The sequence below is a fragment of the Danio aesculapii genome, chromosome 21 (assembly GCF_903798145.1).
Source record: "Danio aesculapii chromosome 21, fDanAes4.1, whole genome shotgun sequence".
NCBI classification, from domain to species: domain Eukaryota; kingdom Metazoa; phylum Chordata; class Actinopteri; order Cypriniformes; family Danionidae; genus Danio; species Danio aesculapii.
In genome coordinates this window covers 44,105,013-44,120,240 of record NC_079455.1, presented here as the reverse complement: position 1 = coordinate 44,120,240, position 15,228 = coordinate 44,105,013, and the positions used below count along the sequence as shown (strand labels likewise).

Here is a 15,228-nt window from a genome sequence, read left to right as displayed (position 1 = left end):
ACTCTCTGCACACGTACAGTCCACTAGGCTACATGAGGTTTTTTGTCAGACCGTGTTAGTCAAACACAGATTCGCCAGGTCTCGAAGCGCTTCTGAAATGACCGATGCTTTGAATCCCCTTAGTCACGTGAGCTGGGTGTTTCGAGTCACCTCAGTCACGTGACCTGGGTGTTTAGAATCACCTCAGTCACGTGAGCTGGGTGTTTAGAATCACCTCAGTCACGTGAGCTGGGTGTTTAGAATCACCTCGGTCACGTGACCTGGGTGTTTAGAATCACCTCGGTCACGTGAGCTGGGTGTTTAGAATCACCTCGGTCACGTGACCTGGGTGTTTAGAATCACCTCGGTCACGTGAGCTGGGTGTTTCGAATCCCCTCGGTCACGTGAGCTGGGTGTTTCGAGTCACCTCAGTCACGTGACCTGGGTGTTTCGAATCACCTCAGTCAAGTGACCTGGGTGTTTCGAATCACCTCAGTCACGTGAGCTGGGTGTTTCGAGTCACCTCAGTCACGTGAGCTGGGTGTTTCGAGTCACCTCAGTCACGTGAGCTGGGTGTTTAGAATCACCTCGGTCACGTGAGCTGGGTGTTTCGAATCACCTCAGTCAAGTGACCTGGGTGTTTCGAATCACCTCAGTCACGTGAGCTGGGTGTTTCGAGTCACCTCAGTCACGTGAGCTGGGTGTTTCGAGTCACCTCAGTCACGTGACCTGGGTGTTTAGAATCACCTCAGTCACGTGATCTGAGTGTTTAGAATCACCTCAGTCAAGTGACCTGGGTGTTAAGAATCACCTCAGTCACGTGACCTGGGTGTTTAGAGTCACCTCAGTCACGTGACCTGGGTGATTAGAGTCACCTCAGTCACGTGACCTGGGTGTTTAGAGTCACCTCAGTCACGTGACCTGGGTGTTTAGAGTCACCTCAGTCACGTGACCTGGGTGTTTCGAATCACCTCAGTCACGTGACCTGGGTGTTTCGAATCACCTCAGTCACGTGACCTGGGTGTTTAGAGTCACCTCAGTCACGTGACCCGGGTGTTTAGAATCACCTCAGTCAAGTGACCTGGGTGTTTAGAGTCACCTCAGTCACGTGACCTGAGTGTTTAGAGTCACCTCAGTCACGTGACCTGGGTGTTTAGAATCACCTCAGTCAAGTGACCTGGGTGTTTAGAATCCCCTCAGTCAAGTGACCTGGGTGTTTAGAATCCCCTCAGTCAAGTGACCTGGGTGTTTAGAATCCCCTCAGTCACGTGACCTGGGTGTTTAGAATCACCTCAGTCACGTGACCTGGGTGTTTAGAATCACCTCAGTCACGTGACCTGGGTGTTTAGAGTCACCTCAGTCACATGACCTGGGTGTTTAGAATCACCTCAGTCAAGTGACCTGGGTGTTTCGGATCATGCCTCGGTGCAGCGTTTCGAAACACTTGCGCTTTAGTATCTCGAAACTGCGGCCAAGTACAGGGATATCCTGGACAAATCCTCCAGGGTGCTCAGGACCTCAGACTGCGCAGAATGTTTACCTTCCAACAAGGCAATGACCCCAAGCACACAGCTAAAATAACAAATGAGTGGCTTCACAACAACTCCGTGACTGTTCTTGAATGGCCCAACCAGAGCCCTGACTTAAACCCAATTGAGCATCTCTGGAGAGACTTAAAAATGTCTGCCCACCAACGTTTATCATCCAACCTGATAGAATTGGAGAGGATCTGCAAGGAGGAATGGCAGAGGATCCCCAATTCCAGGTGTGAAAAACTTGCTGCATCTTTCTCAAAAAGACTCCCGGCTGTATTAGATCAGAAGGGTGCTTCTGTTAAATACTGAGCAAAATACTTAAGACTATATGACACAAAAATCTGCAAAAATGTCAACAATTCTGTGCTTTTTTCTGTCAGAATGTGCTGCTGTGTGTACATTGAGGAAAAAATTAACAAATGATTTTAGCAAATGGCTGCAATATAACAAAGAGTGAAACATTTAAGGAGGTCTGAATACTTTTCATACCCACTGTATACTTGCTCTCTCACACACACACACAATCTCTCTCACCCACACACTCTGTGATGGACAAAATTACGCCCAACTTTTCCTAAACCCTACAAGATCAACTTCAATTCATGAAGTTTCAGCGTTAATCGTTCAGAGATCAACAATAAAAGCTCTGATATATGGAATTAATGGATTTTTAGGTTTCAAATAAAGATGAAGAGCGACTACTTAATACTTCTGAAGCAAAACATAGTTAGCGTTTGGCCTGAACAGCATGAGTAGCCAATGAGTTACTTGCTTTTCATCAGAATGAGATCAATGCTTTGAGCGGTAGTCATGAGGAAGGGGTTTCCATATGAGAGAAACGCACATGGGATGAACACGTAAAAATGAAATACTCACTGATCACGCTTAGAGCCTCAAAACACAACACGCTCTCCCCCAACTAGAGACAATCGTTCGGAGAGTTAACAACCACTCATGAACCAATGCTTTGTGTGTTTGTTTGGTTTTTTGGGGTGATTTTGAAAGTTAAAATTCAACTCATGCTTGGGAAGAGTTTGGGAGGAAAGTAAACCCAGTGTAGAAAGGAGAGAAAGTAACCTTAAGAGTAGAAAAGAGAAATTAAAAAGCCAACACAAATGTTTTGAAGCGGTTTAAGGGAACGTGGAGTCATCAAACGGCAAGCCACGACTCCAAGGATACAAGCAGCAGACTTTTCCTGCCATAAAATAAACTTGATGCCCGTCTAATGCTAACGCTGACTTAATTTGATTGTATTATTAAATTAAAAGCTCCTAAAATATAAGTCCTATCTGACCTCAGAAACGAAATATTAAATACTAAAATAAATACTAAATCAATCATTAATAATCCAATTTAAACCCAAGTAGAGAAAAAAAATACACATTTATAAAACTATTTTATTTTCAACCAGCGCCAAGGATTTTGATTTTGTAAGATTGATATCCATCTAATGCTGACTTATTTTCATTGTATTATTAAATTGGAAGCACCTTCATTCAAAACCCCTATATCCAGCTGAAAGTTAAAAAAGACTGAAATTTAAGTCATATCTGCCCTTAAAAGTGAAATATTTGCATTTTTTGTAATTAATCTAGACTTTTAAAATGCAGCAAAATAAGAAAATATGGTACATTTAAAAAAATTGAAACTAAATCAATCATCAATGATCTAACAATCAATTAAAACCCAGGTAGAGAAAACAAATCCACTAATTTATGAAACTACTCCATTTTCAACCAATGCCAAAGATTTAGTAAATTTGCTATTCGTCTAATCCTGACTTAATTTGACTATTATTAAATTGGAAGCACCTTCATTAGTGATCCTACATCCAAATGAAAGTGAAGAAACTGAGTATAAGACAAGTCTGATCTTAAAAATGAGATATTTACATATTTGTAATGTGTAATACATCTAGAATATTCTGAGAATCTGAAACTAAATCAATCATTAATAATCAAACAAATTAAAACCAAAAGTAGAGATAAAAAAAAAACTAATTTATGAAACTGCTGTGTTTTCAACCAACGCTAAGGATTTTGTAAATTTGCTATTAGTCTAACGCTGAGGATTTTGATTTTGTAAACTTCACATTGGTCTAACGCTAATGCTGACTTAATTTGACTGTATTATTAAATTGGAAGCGCCTTCATTTGCAACCCCTACACCCAAGTGAAAGTGAAAAAACATACGTCATATCTGACCAAACATATGAAATTTACCTTTTTGTAATACATCTAGAATATTAAAAAGCAGCAAAATAAGAAAATATAGTACATCATCTGAAACTAAATCAATCATTGATGATCTAACAATCAATTAAAACCCAAGTAGAGACAAAGAATATCCACAAATTTATGAAATTACTCCACTTTCAAACACCACCAATGAATTTATAAACTTGATATACATCTAATCCTGACTAAAATTGATTGTATTATTAAATTTGCAGCCTCTACATCAAGCTGAAAAGTGAAAAAAACTGAAATATAAGACATATCTGATCTTTGAAATACGTCTAGAATATTAAAACACAGCAAAATTAGCAAATATGGTAAATTCCCTTTTCAAAAATCTGAAACCAAATCAATCATTAATGATCTAACAATCCATTAAAACTCAAGTAGAGAAATAAAATCCACTAATTTATAAGACTATTATGATTTCAACAGTTTTTTAATTTTTTAACAGGTAATTGGGTTGCAGAATACTTGGGAAAATATGCAATATTTTTTGTTGAGTATTGTTATCATATTTTTGCGATTCCTAAATATATTCTTGCTTTTCACAAGAGAAATGCTTTTTCATTAGCTATATTTTAAAATCATTTATCCAATTATCTAAAATAAACAGGTAATAGATATCTTTCTGATATAATTAAATCTAATTCAGGCCCCCTAAAAATAAGTAAAGGTTTAAACATTTAGAATTCAAAATACTAATAACTCAAATCCTCAGCAGATAATCAGACTCAGATTGGCTGTTGTCATTTTCAAGTTTTCTTTTTAGCCAATTGCAGAACAGCACCAACTGGGGAGGCGGGGATAAAGATAGTAAGGCCCCATCTGATTGGTTAAATTTTGATAACCTAAGCATGCATTTAAATCCCTGGCATATAAAAAGTATATTAAATTTCAGTTCAAATCCTTGAGATGCTCATGCAGACCCGAGTTCAAGTCCTGGCACAAGGTCACAATCCTATTATTCACCTGTCTCTGCTCCCTACACATTCCTGGTCTCAACTCTCTTTTATCCTATCCAATAAAAAGGTTACATTTCTTTTTCTCAATTCTATAAGCAATACCTCTTTGCGATACTGATATTGCATGTTCTATTATAGTGTTAACAAAATTTTTTGATATTTTGTGCAGCCCTTATTTGTACCGTGTTGATCCAAATGCTTAAAATAAGCAGCCTAATTTCTAGTAGCCTGCAATCAAAGGGGGCTGAACTGTCATTTAAAAAAAACAATGTTGCCATACAAAATGAAGAGTCCTAATATAGGTTTTATGATCCCTATGCAAAAAAAGATAATAATATTTCCTGTTAATATGATAAAATAGAACCCTTTATAGTAAGATTTTCCCATCAATTCACTCTATAGCTAATATCTAGTAGCCTGCAATAAAGGGAATAACTGGCGTAAAAAACAATGTTGCAATACAAAATGAAGAGTCCTAATATATGTTTTATGTTCCCTATGCACAAAATATTAATAATATTTCCTGTTATACGTTTTTGTGGGTAAAATATAACCATTTTTAGTAAGATTCACCCATCAATTCACTGAAGCTAATTTTTAGTAGCCTGCAATAAAAAAAAATGGGAAATAATTGTCTTAAAAAAAAAAAACAATGTTGTAATATAAAATGAAGAGTCCTAATATATGTTTTATGATCCCTATGCAAAAAAGATAATAATATTTCCTGTTAATATGATAAAATAGAACCCTTTATAGTAAGATTTTCCCATCAATTCACTCTATAGCTAATATCTAGTAGCCTGCAATAAAAAAAGGGAATAACTGGCGTAAAAACCAATGTTGCAATACAAAACGAAGAGTCCTAATATATGTTTTATGTTCCCTATGCACAAAATATTAATAATATTTCCTGTTATACGTTTTTGTGGGTAAAATATAACCATTTTTAGTAAGATTCACCCATCAATTCACTGAAGCTAATTTTTAGTAGCCTGCAAACAAATGGGGCTAAACTGTCATTTAAAAAAAACAATGTTGCCATACAAAATGAAGAGTCCTAATATATGTTTTTTGTTCCCTATGCACAAAATAATAATAATATTTCCTGTTATATGTTTTTGTGGGTAAAATATAACAATTTTTAGTAAGATTCACCCATCAATTCACTGAAGCTAATTTTTAGTAGCCTGCAATAAAAAAAAAGGGAAATAATTGTCTTAAAAAAACAAAAAACAATGTTGTAATATAAAATGAAGTGTCCTAATATATGTTTTATGTTCCCTATGCAAAAAAGATAATAATATTTCCTGTTAATATGATAAAATAGAACCCTTTATAGTAAGATTCACCCATCAATTCACTCTATAGCTAATATCTAGTAGCCTGCAATAAAAAAGGGAATAACTGGGGTAAAAAACAATGTTGTAATATAAAATGAAAAGTCCTAATATACGTTTTATGTTCCCTTTGCACAAAATAATAATACTATTTCCCGTTATGTTTTTTTTTTTTTCAAAAAAATGCTTATTTTTACGTTATGCTTTCAAATTCTTCTCACTTCAGAGAAGCTTTTACCCTAAGAGCACTTTCTCCTTAAACGAAATGGGATTTAAAAAGCTCACGCTATAATACTATAAGTCCTCTAAAGTGTTTCCGTTGTCTTAAAGGCAGCATCTAAGTGCATATAAAGCACATTAGCCACACAAACGGCTGTCTTCAAAGCTTCTCTGAGGCTAAACGCTATGAACAAACCATTCACAAGAAGTAACGACTCCATTACGGTGCAAAATAAAGCAATAAACGAAAGAAACAACAACGGAAACGGGAGGTAAAACCAGTAGCAGCAGAAAGGATTAGCCACACCCACTTTGCACACATGCCACACACCCCTGGTCCCCCACAATGCATCTGTTCAGTCATGCAACACAGCATGCAGTGAGCAGCCGGAGAGAACCCTGACATCCCGCAGACCAATCGAAAGAGAAGAAAAAAAAAGAGCTTTTCACTGTGAAAACACACAGACTTACAAAGAGGAATCAGAGGAAGCTATGGAGACAGATGCTTTCTCAGATCAGACGGTTGTGGGAAACAGGTTAGTAAAGAAGTTAAGCAAGTGCAATCAAACTCTGGCTTGGAACAATTAATTAAACTAAATGTGAACCTTAAAGCAAGACACTGCAGATAAAAATATAATAAATAAAAAATAGATATATGTATATGTTTTTTTATGTACTTGTCAATTTAGCAATTTTAGGACTTTGTTTTATTTTCTTCGGTCTGAAACTTTGCATTAAATAATTAACATACACCTTTAAAGGGATAATTCACCCAAAAGTGAAAATTCTGTCATTATTAGGGTTGTGTACCGAACCGAATGTGTATGCACTGAACCGAATCCGCATATAAATTTCAGTGCTCTGCGACAAGCACATAAGCATCAAGGGGTGCATCAAAGGTACACATACATTTGAAGTCAGAATTATTAGCCCCCTGAATTATTAGCCCGCCTGTTCATTTTTTCCCCAATTTCTGTTTAACGCAGAGCAGATTTTCTTCAGCACATTTCTAATCATAATAGTTTTAATAACTCATCTCTAATAACTGATTGATTTTATCTTTGCCATGATGACAGTAAATAATATTAGACTAGATATTCTTCAAGACACTTCTATACAGCTTACAGTGACATTTAAAGGCTTAACTAGGTTAACTAGGCAGGTTAGGGTAATCAGGCAAGTTATTGTATAATGATGGTTTGTTCAGTAGACTATCGAAAATAAGTACAGCTTAAAGGGTTAATAATTGAGGGCTAATAATTTTGACCTCAAAATGGCGTTTAAAAAATTAAAAACTGCTTTTATTCTAGCTGAAATAAAACAAATAAGACTTTCTCCAGAAGAAAAAATATTATCAGACATACTGTGAAAATTTCCTTGCTCTGTTAAACATCATTTAGGTAAACATATATATATTTTTTTAATTTGAAGAGGGCTAATAATTCTGACTTCAACTGTAGGTACGCGTTGTGTCGCACCATCTCCAAACATTTAAACAACTTTGAAGGATAAAGACACCGTCTGCGATGTGTGACAATGCATGCAGTACAGCAGATCCTGTGAGCGAGTCTCTTCTGATTCATCAACACGCACGATCGTGTTCATCGAATTTGCTTAAAGAGCCCCTATTATGGGTTTTGAAAATGAGCTCCATGCAGTGTGTAACAGCTCTAAGTGAATAAAAACATCCAGCTGAGGTTTAAATCTAAGTGCACCTTGTTTACAACGATTGATTCTTTAGCGAAATAGTCGACTCAGAAACTAATAGATGAATCGAGTTGGGTTCAGATCTTTTGTTTGATCGTATCGACGTCGATACGGTACATCACCAAATATGTAGTCTGAGTTGTGAACGCTTTTAACTTCAGACATTAGCGGAGGCACGGGGGATCATAGGACTGATCATGACATGAAGATGACGATCACTGACAGATGGAGATTCGGCTGCGGGGAATAAAGGGTTAAAATTCATTTTCACAACAACACCACAGTATAGTTAACATAGTGCTGTGTTTGTTAAAATTGTTGCCTCGTTTTGTGTAGTTTGCAAAATATGTGTTTTATTGTGTCTTATAAGCTGTAATCACCCGGTGCGGCTTGTAATTACGTATCTATAGATTGTACTGTATCTCTCAGGTTAAATCTGTATGGGCTATTCACATATTGTCCAAAACCACGTTAAAAACGTAACGCGTGCTTCTTCCTTAACTGATTTAAGTGAGTTTCTGAACTGGACATCCTCTGCCGTTTGTCTTTGCTATGGCCACCATCAGCTGATCCTCACACGCGTGGTTAATTTTCAAAATAGTTCAACTTTTGCCACTGTGTGGATTAATACTGAAGGTGTGTCGTTGTTATTACTTGGGGTTAGGGTTAAGAGTAGAGCATATGCTGGTGTTTAACTGCATTGCTTGAATACATTCCTGCATTGGGCTCTCACATACTCTCTGGCTGCTACTTCATAGCCGTTGTGGTGACTGCTGAACATAGTCGACCAATCACAACAGCTTTGCACTAAGGAGGGCTTTGGGAACAAATGAATTTGCTGAACGAATCATATGGGAGTCGTTGGGATAATTAGGTAACAATAAATGCATATTATAAGACAATGAAAGTGTTTGTTGACCTTGCACGCATATCAGCCTGTTGTTGGAGATCCTCAAAACCAAAATATGCAAAACAGGGGCTCTTTAACCTACTAATTTTATACCATTTTCATAAGTTATTTAGTTAGATTAGCTCCAGTTTTGGCTTCAGTACTGGCTAATCAAATGTATATACGCAAACATAAGATTGTGAAGCATCCTGTAGAAAATATTCATTTAACAAGAGATTTGTGAGGGGTGAACTCATATGCCGAGCGCTATACAATGTATAATTAATGTAGAATTTGCAAACTAACCCAGTTTACCTGTAGTGTCTTGCCTTAAAGAAAGAAATGGTGGAGAGATATAGTGGGGGGAAATAAGTATTGAACACATTGTCATGTTTTTTCCCAGGAATAATATTTCTAAAGGAGCTGTTGACATGGAATTGAACCAGTTTGAGAAAGTACTGAACTACTTAAAATGTATTTAATACTTTAAATAAAAGTCTTTTATTGGTGATGGCAGCTTAAAGACGCCTCTCATATGGAGAATGAAGTCTCATGCCTTGCTCAGGTGTGAGTTTCTCACAGGCTTCAACAGTGTAAAAATCTTGATGCTTCTGCGGGTCTAATCTAAGCTTTATTTTGTATTCTCTATTGGATTCGGATCAGGTGATTGGCTGGGCCATTCTACAGCTTGATTTTTTTTCTCTGAAAGCATCTGAGAGTCTTTTTGGCTGTGTTTTGGATCATTGTCTTGCTGAAACGTCCACCCTGATTTCATCTTCATCCTCCTGCTAATGTAGATGCCTGAAGCAGCTGATATTCATTTACACTGAGGAAGGGCAGAGGGTTGCTGAAGAACTACTGAGAGATTTCAGCTGCTGTCTGGGCTTTCACTGCTGAACTACACTTTCTTCATTTGTTCAATTTTTTCCATGCATCATTTTAGTTTATTACACATAACTTCATTTGTAAACTAATAACAATTGTTTTCTTTGCATTTATAGATTTCTTTGGTTGTTACTAACATTCGGTGACAATGTCAAGTGAACAGCACCTTTAGAAATATGTTTTCTGAGAAAAACGGTGATGTGTTCAACACTTATTTCCACCACTGTAAATAGATGTATTTACAAAAGGAAACGATTCTTAAATTTGATTTGATTTTGCGGTCAAACATTTCAAAAATCCCAAAACCACATGAATACGGGTTTTTTAGCCCAGGCGTCGGGGTGCTAACCAGCTGCCCGTTCTAGCTCTGTAGCAGTACGTTTCTAAACTATGAACAATAAGGTTGGCACAGACCAAGCAGTTGGTAATACAGCTTGGCACGCAGACACCGGACGAGAGAGACTGCAGCAAGGGTTTGACGTGATCGTGTGTTATGTTCGTCCACACCTTAGTCTTCGCCTTGGGGCTACCGCTGCCATCCTGACCATCCTCAGCCGATTCGTCGGGCCGTCCCGCAGCCAGCCAGCGGGTCTTGTCCCGCTGCTGCCGCTGAAAACTGTGCTTTAACGGGGAGCGAGCACCCGAGTCACTGTCCTCTGCGTACGAGTATCCCGTGGCTGACGGGGGAATCTCAACATCACTGTACTTTTTAGTTTTATCACGCAGCGCCGGGCAACGGTACGGATAACCAGTCCTGTAGCCCTGCAAAGACAGACAGCTTGAGTCAAAAAAATAATAATAAATAAATAAATAAATTAATTAATTAATTAATAAATAAATAAAACATTTGTGTAATGGAGCCTTTTCACATTTGCGTGTTTCTCAGCAGCAGAAGTCACCATAGTTGGTAAACTCAGAGCGCAGTGAATGCGAGAGTACAACAAACTATTCTACAATCCTATTTGCTGAAAACAATAGTGTGAGACTCATAACAGCAGATAGAAGAGAATTATGTCCGATTTAAGCTGCGGTCACACTTGACTTTTCTCCCCATAGACTTCCAATGCATCAGACCGGAAACGCGCGGTCATGCGTTAAGTTTCGCAGGTCGCTGCAGTGCAAAGTTCAAGCTTGGTGAAACCCAATAGTGAAAACGAAAGGGACCCATTAGTAAAGTGAGGACAGGGGGGGTGTCGCGGTTGAAATTGAAGACCGGGAGGGGGGGGGTACTAGCGGATATAACTGAGGACGCGGGTGGTGATGGAGGTGTCGTCGACGCCGCCGCGCCCTCTCTATTCTGCCGCCCAAGGTCTCCTCTATGGATGCGCCTGCCCTGTGTGTGTGTGTGTGTGTGTGTGTGTGTGTGTGTGTGCGTGTGTGTGTGTGAAAAGAACAGGTAGACTGTGACGGGATAGGAGATCTCCTCGCCAGTTCTTGGACTTTTTGCTCAATAAAATAGTTAGTCGTCAGTATTTTCTAGTCCATCGTCTGTGTTTACATTCACCCACTGGCAGCCAAAATCCACTATAAAGCGTGTGTGCACTGTGACTACTTTTATATTACTGATTAGCAGCTGGGCATTTCACTCTGCCTCGCCCTGAAGCCTTGTCCGTGTCGACCAATCACAGCAGGCTGTCATCGGTCCAATCAGCGCAGATTAGCTTCGCGCTGTGGAGGGGTTTGGGAACAAATGAATCGCTGAACGATTCATACGGGAGTCGCTGGGATAATTAGGTAAAAATAAATGCAGATTATAAGACAGATTATAAGTGTTTTTTGACCTTGCATGCATATTAGACTGTTGTCGGAGACCCTTACAACCTAAATATGACCCTATTTCATGTATAATATGGGCTCTTTAATGTCTAATCATCTTGTTTAATCCCGCCCCTTTTCGTAGCGACGTACGATAGAATTTCACAAGCTCAAACTCTAGTGTGACGGCAGCTTCACGGTCCTGTTCCAATAGACGCTGCAGTACAAACACCTCACTCAAGCGCTCATTCAATTTTTGCAATTTGATGTAAAGCTGGTATAATACATACATAAATACATATAAATGTTCATAAGTTTTATATATATATATATATATATATATATATATATATATATATATATATATATATAAAAAATTTAAGGATTTAAGATGCTGATGAGTGTTAAACGCACATCTTTTGTAAAGGGTCCATATGGTATAGATTGTTTATGCATTCATCATAATTAACCAAAAAAATAAAATAAAATCAACACATAATACATTATAAGCACAGGCTTCACAGAAAGCCTCAGCAGTGTTTGCTCACTGGCATACCAGATTATCTAGCATCCTCATCAGAGCTTCAAACTCCTGCTCCCCGATCTGCCACTTCGGGTGCAAGCTCGACCCGTCTCCTGCTGGCTCTAGGTGGCGTGGACGGGATTTATACTTGCTTGGGTCCAACATAACTAGGTTATCAGGACCACCAGCACTGGCAAGAGTACGAACCTGGAATTTCAGACCAGAAAAAAAACAGACATTAGAATTAACCTACTGCACCAACGAAAGCTTCAAGATGATCAAAATCTGTTGCATATACAGTTGAAGTCAGAATTATCAGCCCTCCTGAATTAAGTATACTTTCCTCCCAATTTCTGTTTAACGGAGAGAAGACTTTCTTCAACACATTTCTAATCATAATAGTTTTACTAAATCATTTCTAATAACTGATTTATTTTATCTTTGTCATGATGACAGTAAATAATATTAGACTAGATATTCTTCATGACACTTCTATACAGCTTAAAGTGCCATTTAAAGGCTTAACTAGGTTAATTAGGGTAAAGTTAGGGTAATTAGGCAAGTTATTGTATAACAGTGGGTTGTTCTGGAGACAATCCAAAACAAATATTGCTTAAGGGGGCTAATAATATTGACCTTAAAATGGCTTTAAAAAAATAAAAGCTGTTTTTATACTAGCTGAACTTAAACAAATAAGACTTTCTCCAGAATAAAAAATATATAGGAAATCCTGAAAAAAAAACACTGAATCTGTTCAACATCATTTGGGAAATATTTGAAAACCTTCACAGGAGGACAAATCATTTTGCCCTCAACTGTATTCTACTACATGCCTCTTAAAGTTTCCATCTTTTTTAATCAAGGAGAAGATCATTTAGGCATTTTAGATCTATTATGCCTTTTAATTGAACCTTGATCTCTCCTCCAACAACTTTTGATGTTGAAAAGTTTTACTTTTATTGAAATTTCATAAACAGTTGGATAATTAATATCTATTAACATTAATAGATAATAGTTCGATGTGATATACTGTCTGGGTTTGTGTTGTAAATTACGATACAGAAACCTGGTAATAAATTCCTAGCCCTTATTACAGTTATTTTACAGACTTATTTCTCCTTTTTAATATTAATAAATACTAAATAATATTTATTTCTTATACAATATGTTGTTTCAAACCACTAAATATTTAGTAATAGTCACTTTGATTAAATGCACAGTTGATATTTTCATCAGTAAAAGTGGACAGAGCAGAGGACAACATCCCATAACACAATTCACAACTGTAAATAAACAGAAAAGTAAATCATGAAATACAGAATCTGTTAATTAGTGGATATTTTTAGTGTACTAATTGGGCCATAAAAACATGAAGCAGCACATAAACATTGGCCAGTATAAGATTCTGATGTATGATAACCTTGGATAAAAATATCACAGTTTGACGGTATTGTGCTCACTGCTCTAAAATATTATTTTTTAAATGTCTTGGTTAAAAAAAACTACTTTTTCCCCTTTGAACACAATAGATTTTATTTTAAGAAACATTTTGAATATTTTGGAGTAGTAAACAATAGGGCTGTAACGATACACTCAGCTCACGATACAATGTGTATCACGATATAGTGTTCACGATTCGATATGTATCACGATATTTAAAACAAAAATTAAAACTGAAATGCAAATAAAAGATTTATTTAAAAAATTACCAAGTAAACAATTTTCAATGTATTTCTTTTGTTTCTTTTTGTCGTTCTTTAAGAACAAAATTAAGGAAAATGTAAGTAAAGGTGCAAAAATAAAAAACATTGCATTCTATTCAAGTAAATTTTCTCACGATTCAGTAGATGTAAAATAAAGGTGAATATGAGTAGGCTATTATTAATGTTATTTCTCAGACTTATGGTAAAACAACAATAATATTGTGTGTAGGTCTACTGTTGGTTAAAATGCTAAATTTTGAATAGACTTTGAATAATGGACTTGAACAGACTTTAAATTTGTCCTGGTCATTAATGCACAGTAAAGTGATGACATCAATATACAACTATTCATAATTCTGAAGTATTATTCTGTTTGAGACATGCTTGCAATCTGTCATTAACAATATTATTAGTCCATTAATTCACTAGTAAAATCAGACATTTGTCGTAATCATAACTCTAAAATGCGATATGATCATTAAATGACGTGCACGCTTTCGGTTTCATTTTCACTGCTAAGTGCTGTTCATACTTCGCGTGCAGCTCCCTAACGATCACTCCGTGCTACAAACTGAATGTTATTTACAACTTTATTACCTGTTATTCACAGCCTATGGAGGTTCTGTTCACTAAAGCAGACGCGCGCGCGCCTATCATTAAGTAACAGCTCACGGTCAGCAGCGCAGTGAGCGCACGTCATGTGTTATTTTGCGGCCGTGAATACATAATTACAAGACAGAAATGACATTTTTGGGTGAATTGTTCCTTGTAAACACAGTATGTGACTCTTTTAACACCATTAGGAGGTATGCATGTCGCTGTCTGTAAAACCGAAATGTTGCCAGACGTCTGACTTTGAGAGGATAGGCCATCCTGTATTTCAACTCCACTCATCTTGACCTGGCAACGTTACTGCTGCTAGATCAAGCAGTCTGATCTCACATGTGACAGCAGCTCACTAATAAGAGAAAACGGACGTCATATCGTAATAAAATCGTCATAACGCCACGATGCATATTGTGACATTTTTGCATCGCAATAAATCGCACCACGATAAATCGTTACATCCCTAGTAAACAAAGTATCAGGCAAAATAACTCAAATGAATCATTGACTCCTGCTTGCTTCATTTTCTCCTGGAGATACTGTTTTCCTGAAAAAGTAAATAAAAAATCCTACACATACCTTAGGAACTGAGGTTTTAAAACCTTGATTTATCCAAATCGTGGTATACTTAAACGGTTATCGTCCCATACCTAGCACCACATTTCATACTCAAAAGCACAAATGCCTTTGTTTTTAGATCATCTAAAGATTTTATTTTTATTTAAGGCTTTAGATGCCCAAATTGCTTTATATGGCTAAACGGCCAATTTTACATTGTCCTGTTTTGAGTATGTTGTTGTATGTTGTAGTATTTTGCACTGTCTGTATTCTGCACTGTCGTTGTATTTGCACTGTCTGTATTCTGCACTGTCTGGAGCCAGCACCTAA

The 15,228-nt window shown here is 37.1% G+C and overlaps 1 protein-coding gene across 8 annotated transcripts in view; it reads right to left on the bottom strand.

Annotated features, from left to right (window-relative positions):
* add1 (adducin 1 (alpha)) overlaps positions 1 to 15,228 on the bottom strand; it is a 106,252-nt gene that overhangs the window by 33,380 nt on the left and 57,644 nt on the right. For 6 of the 8 annotated variants that reach the window (XM_056447118.1, XM_056447119.1, XM_056447124.1 and 3 more), the window contains exons 9-10: positions 12,065 to 12,238; positions 10,168 to 10,515 (exon numbers count right to left, since the gene is read on the bottom strand). In XM_056447118.1, the coding sequence (XP_056303093.1) occupies positions 10,168 to 10,515; positions 12,065 to 12,238 (522 nt within the window). The remainder of the gene's footprint in view (positions 1 to 10,167; positions 10,516 to 12,064; positions 12,239 to 15,228) is intronic. The other 2 variants (XM_056447120.1, XM_056447122.1) reach the window with 1 other exon arrangement.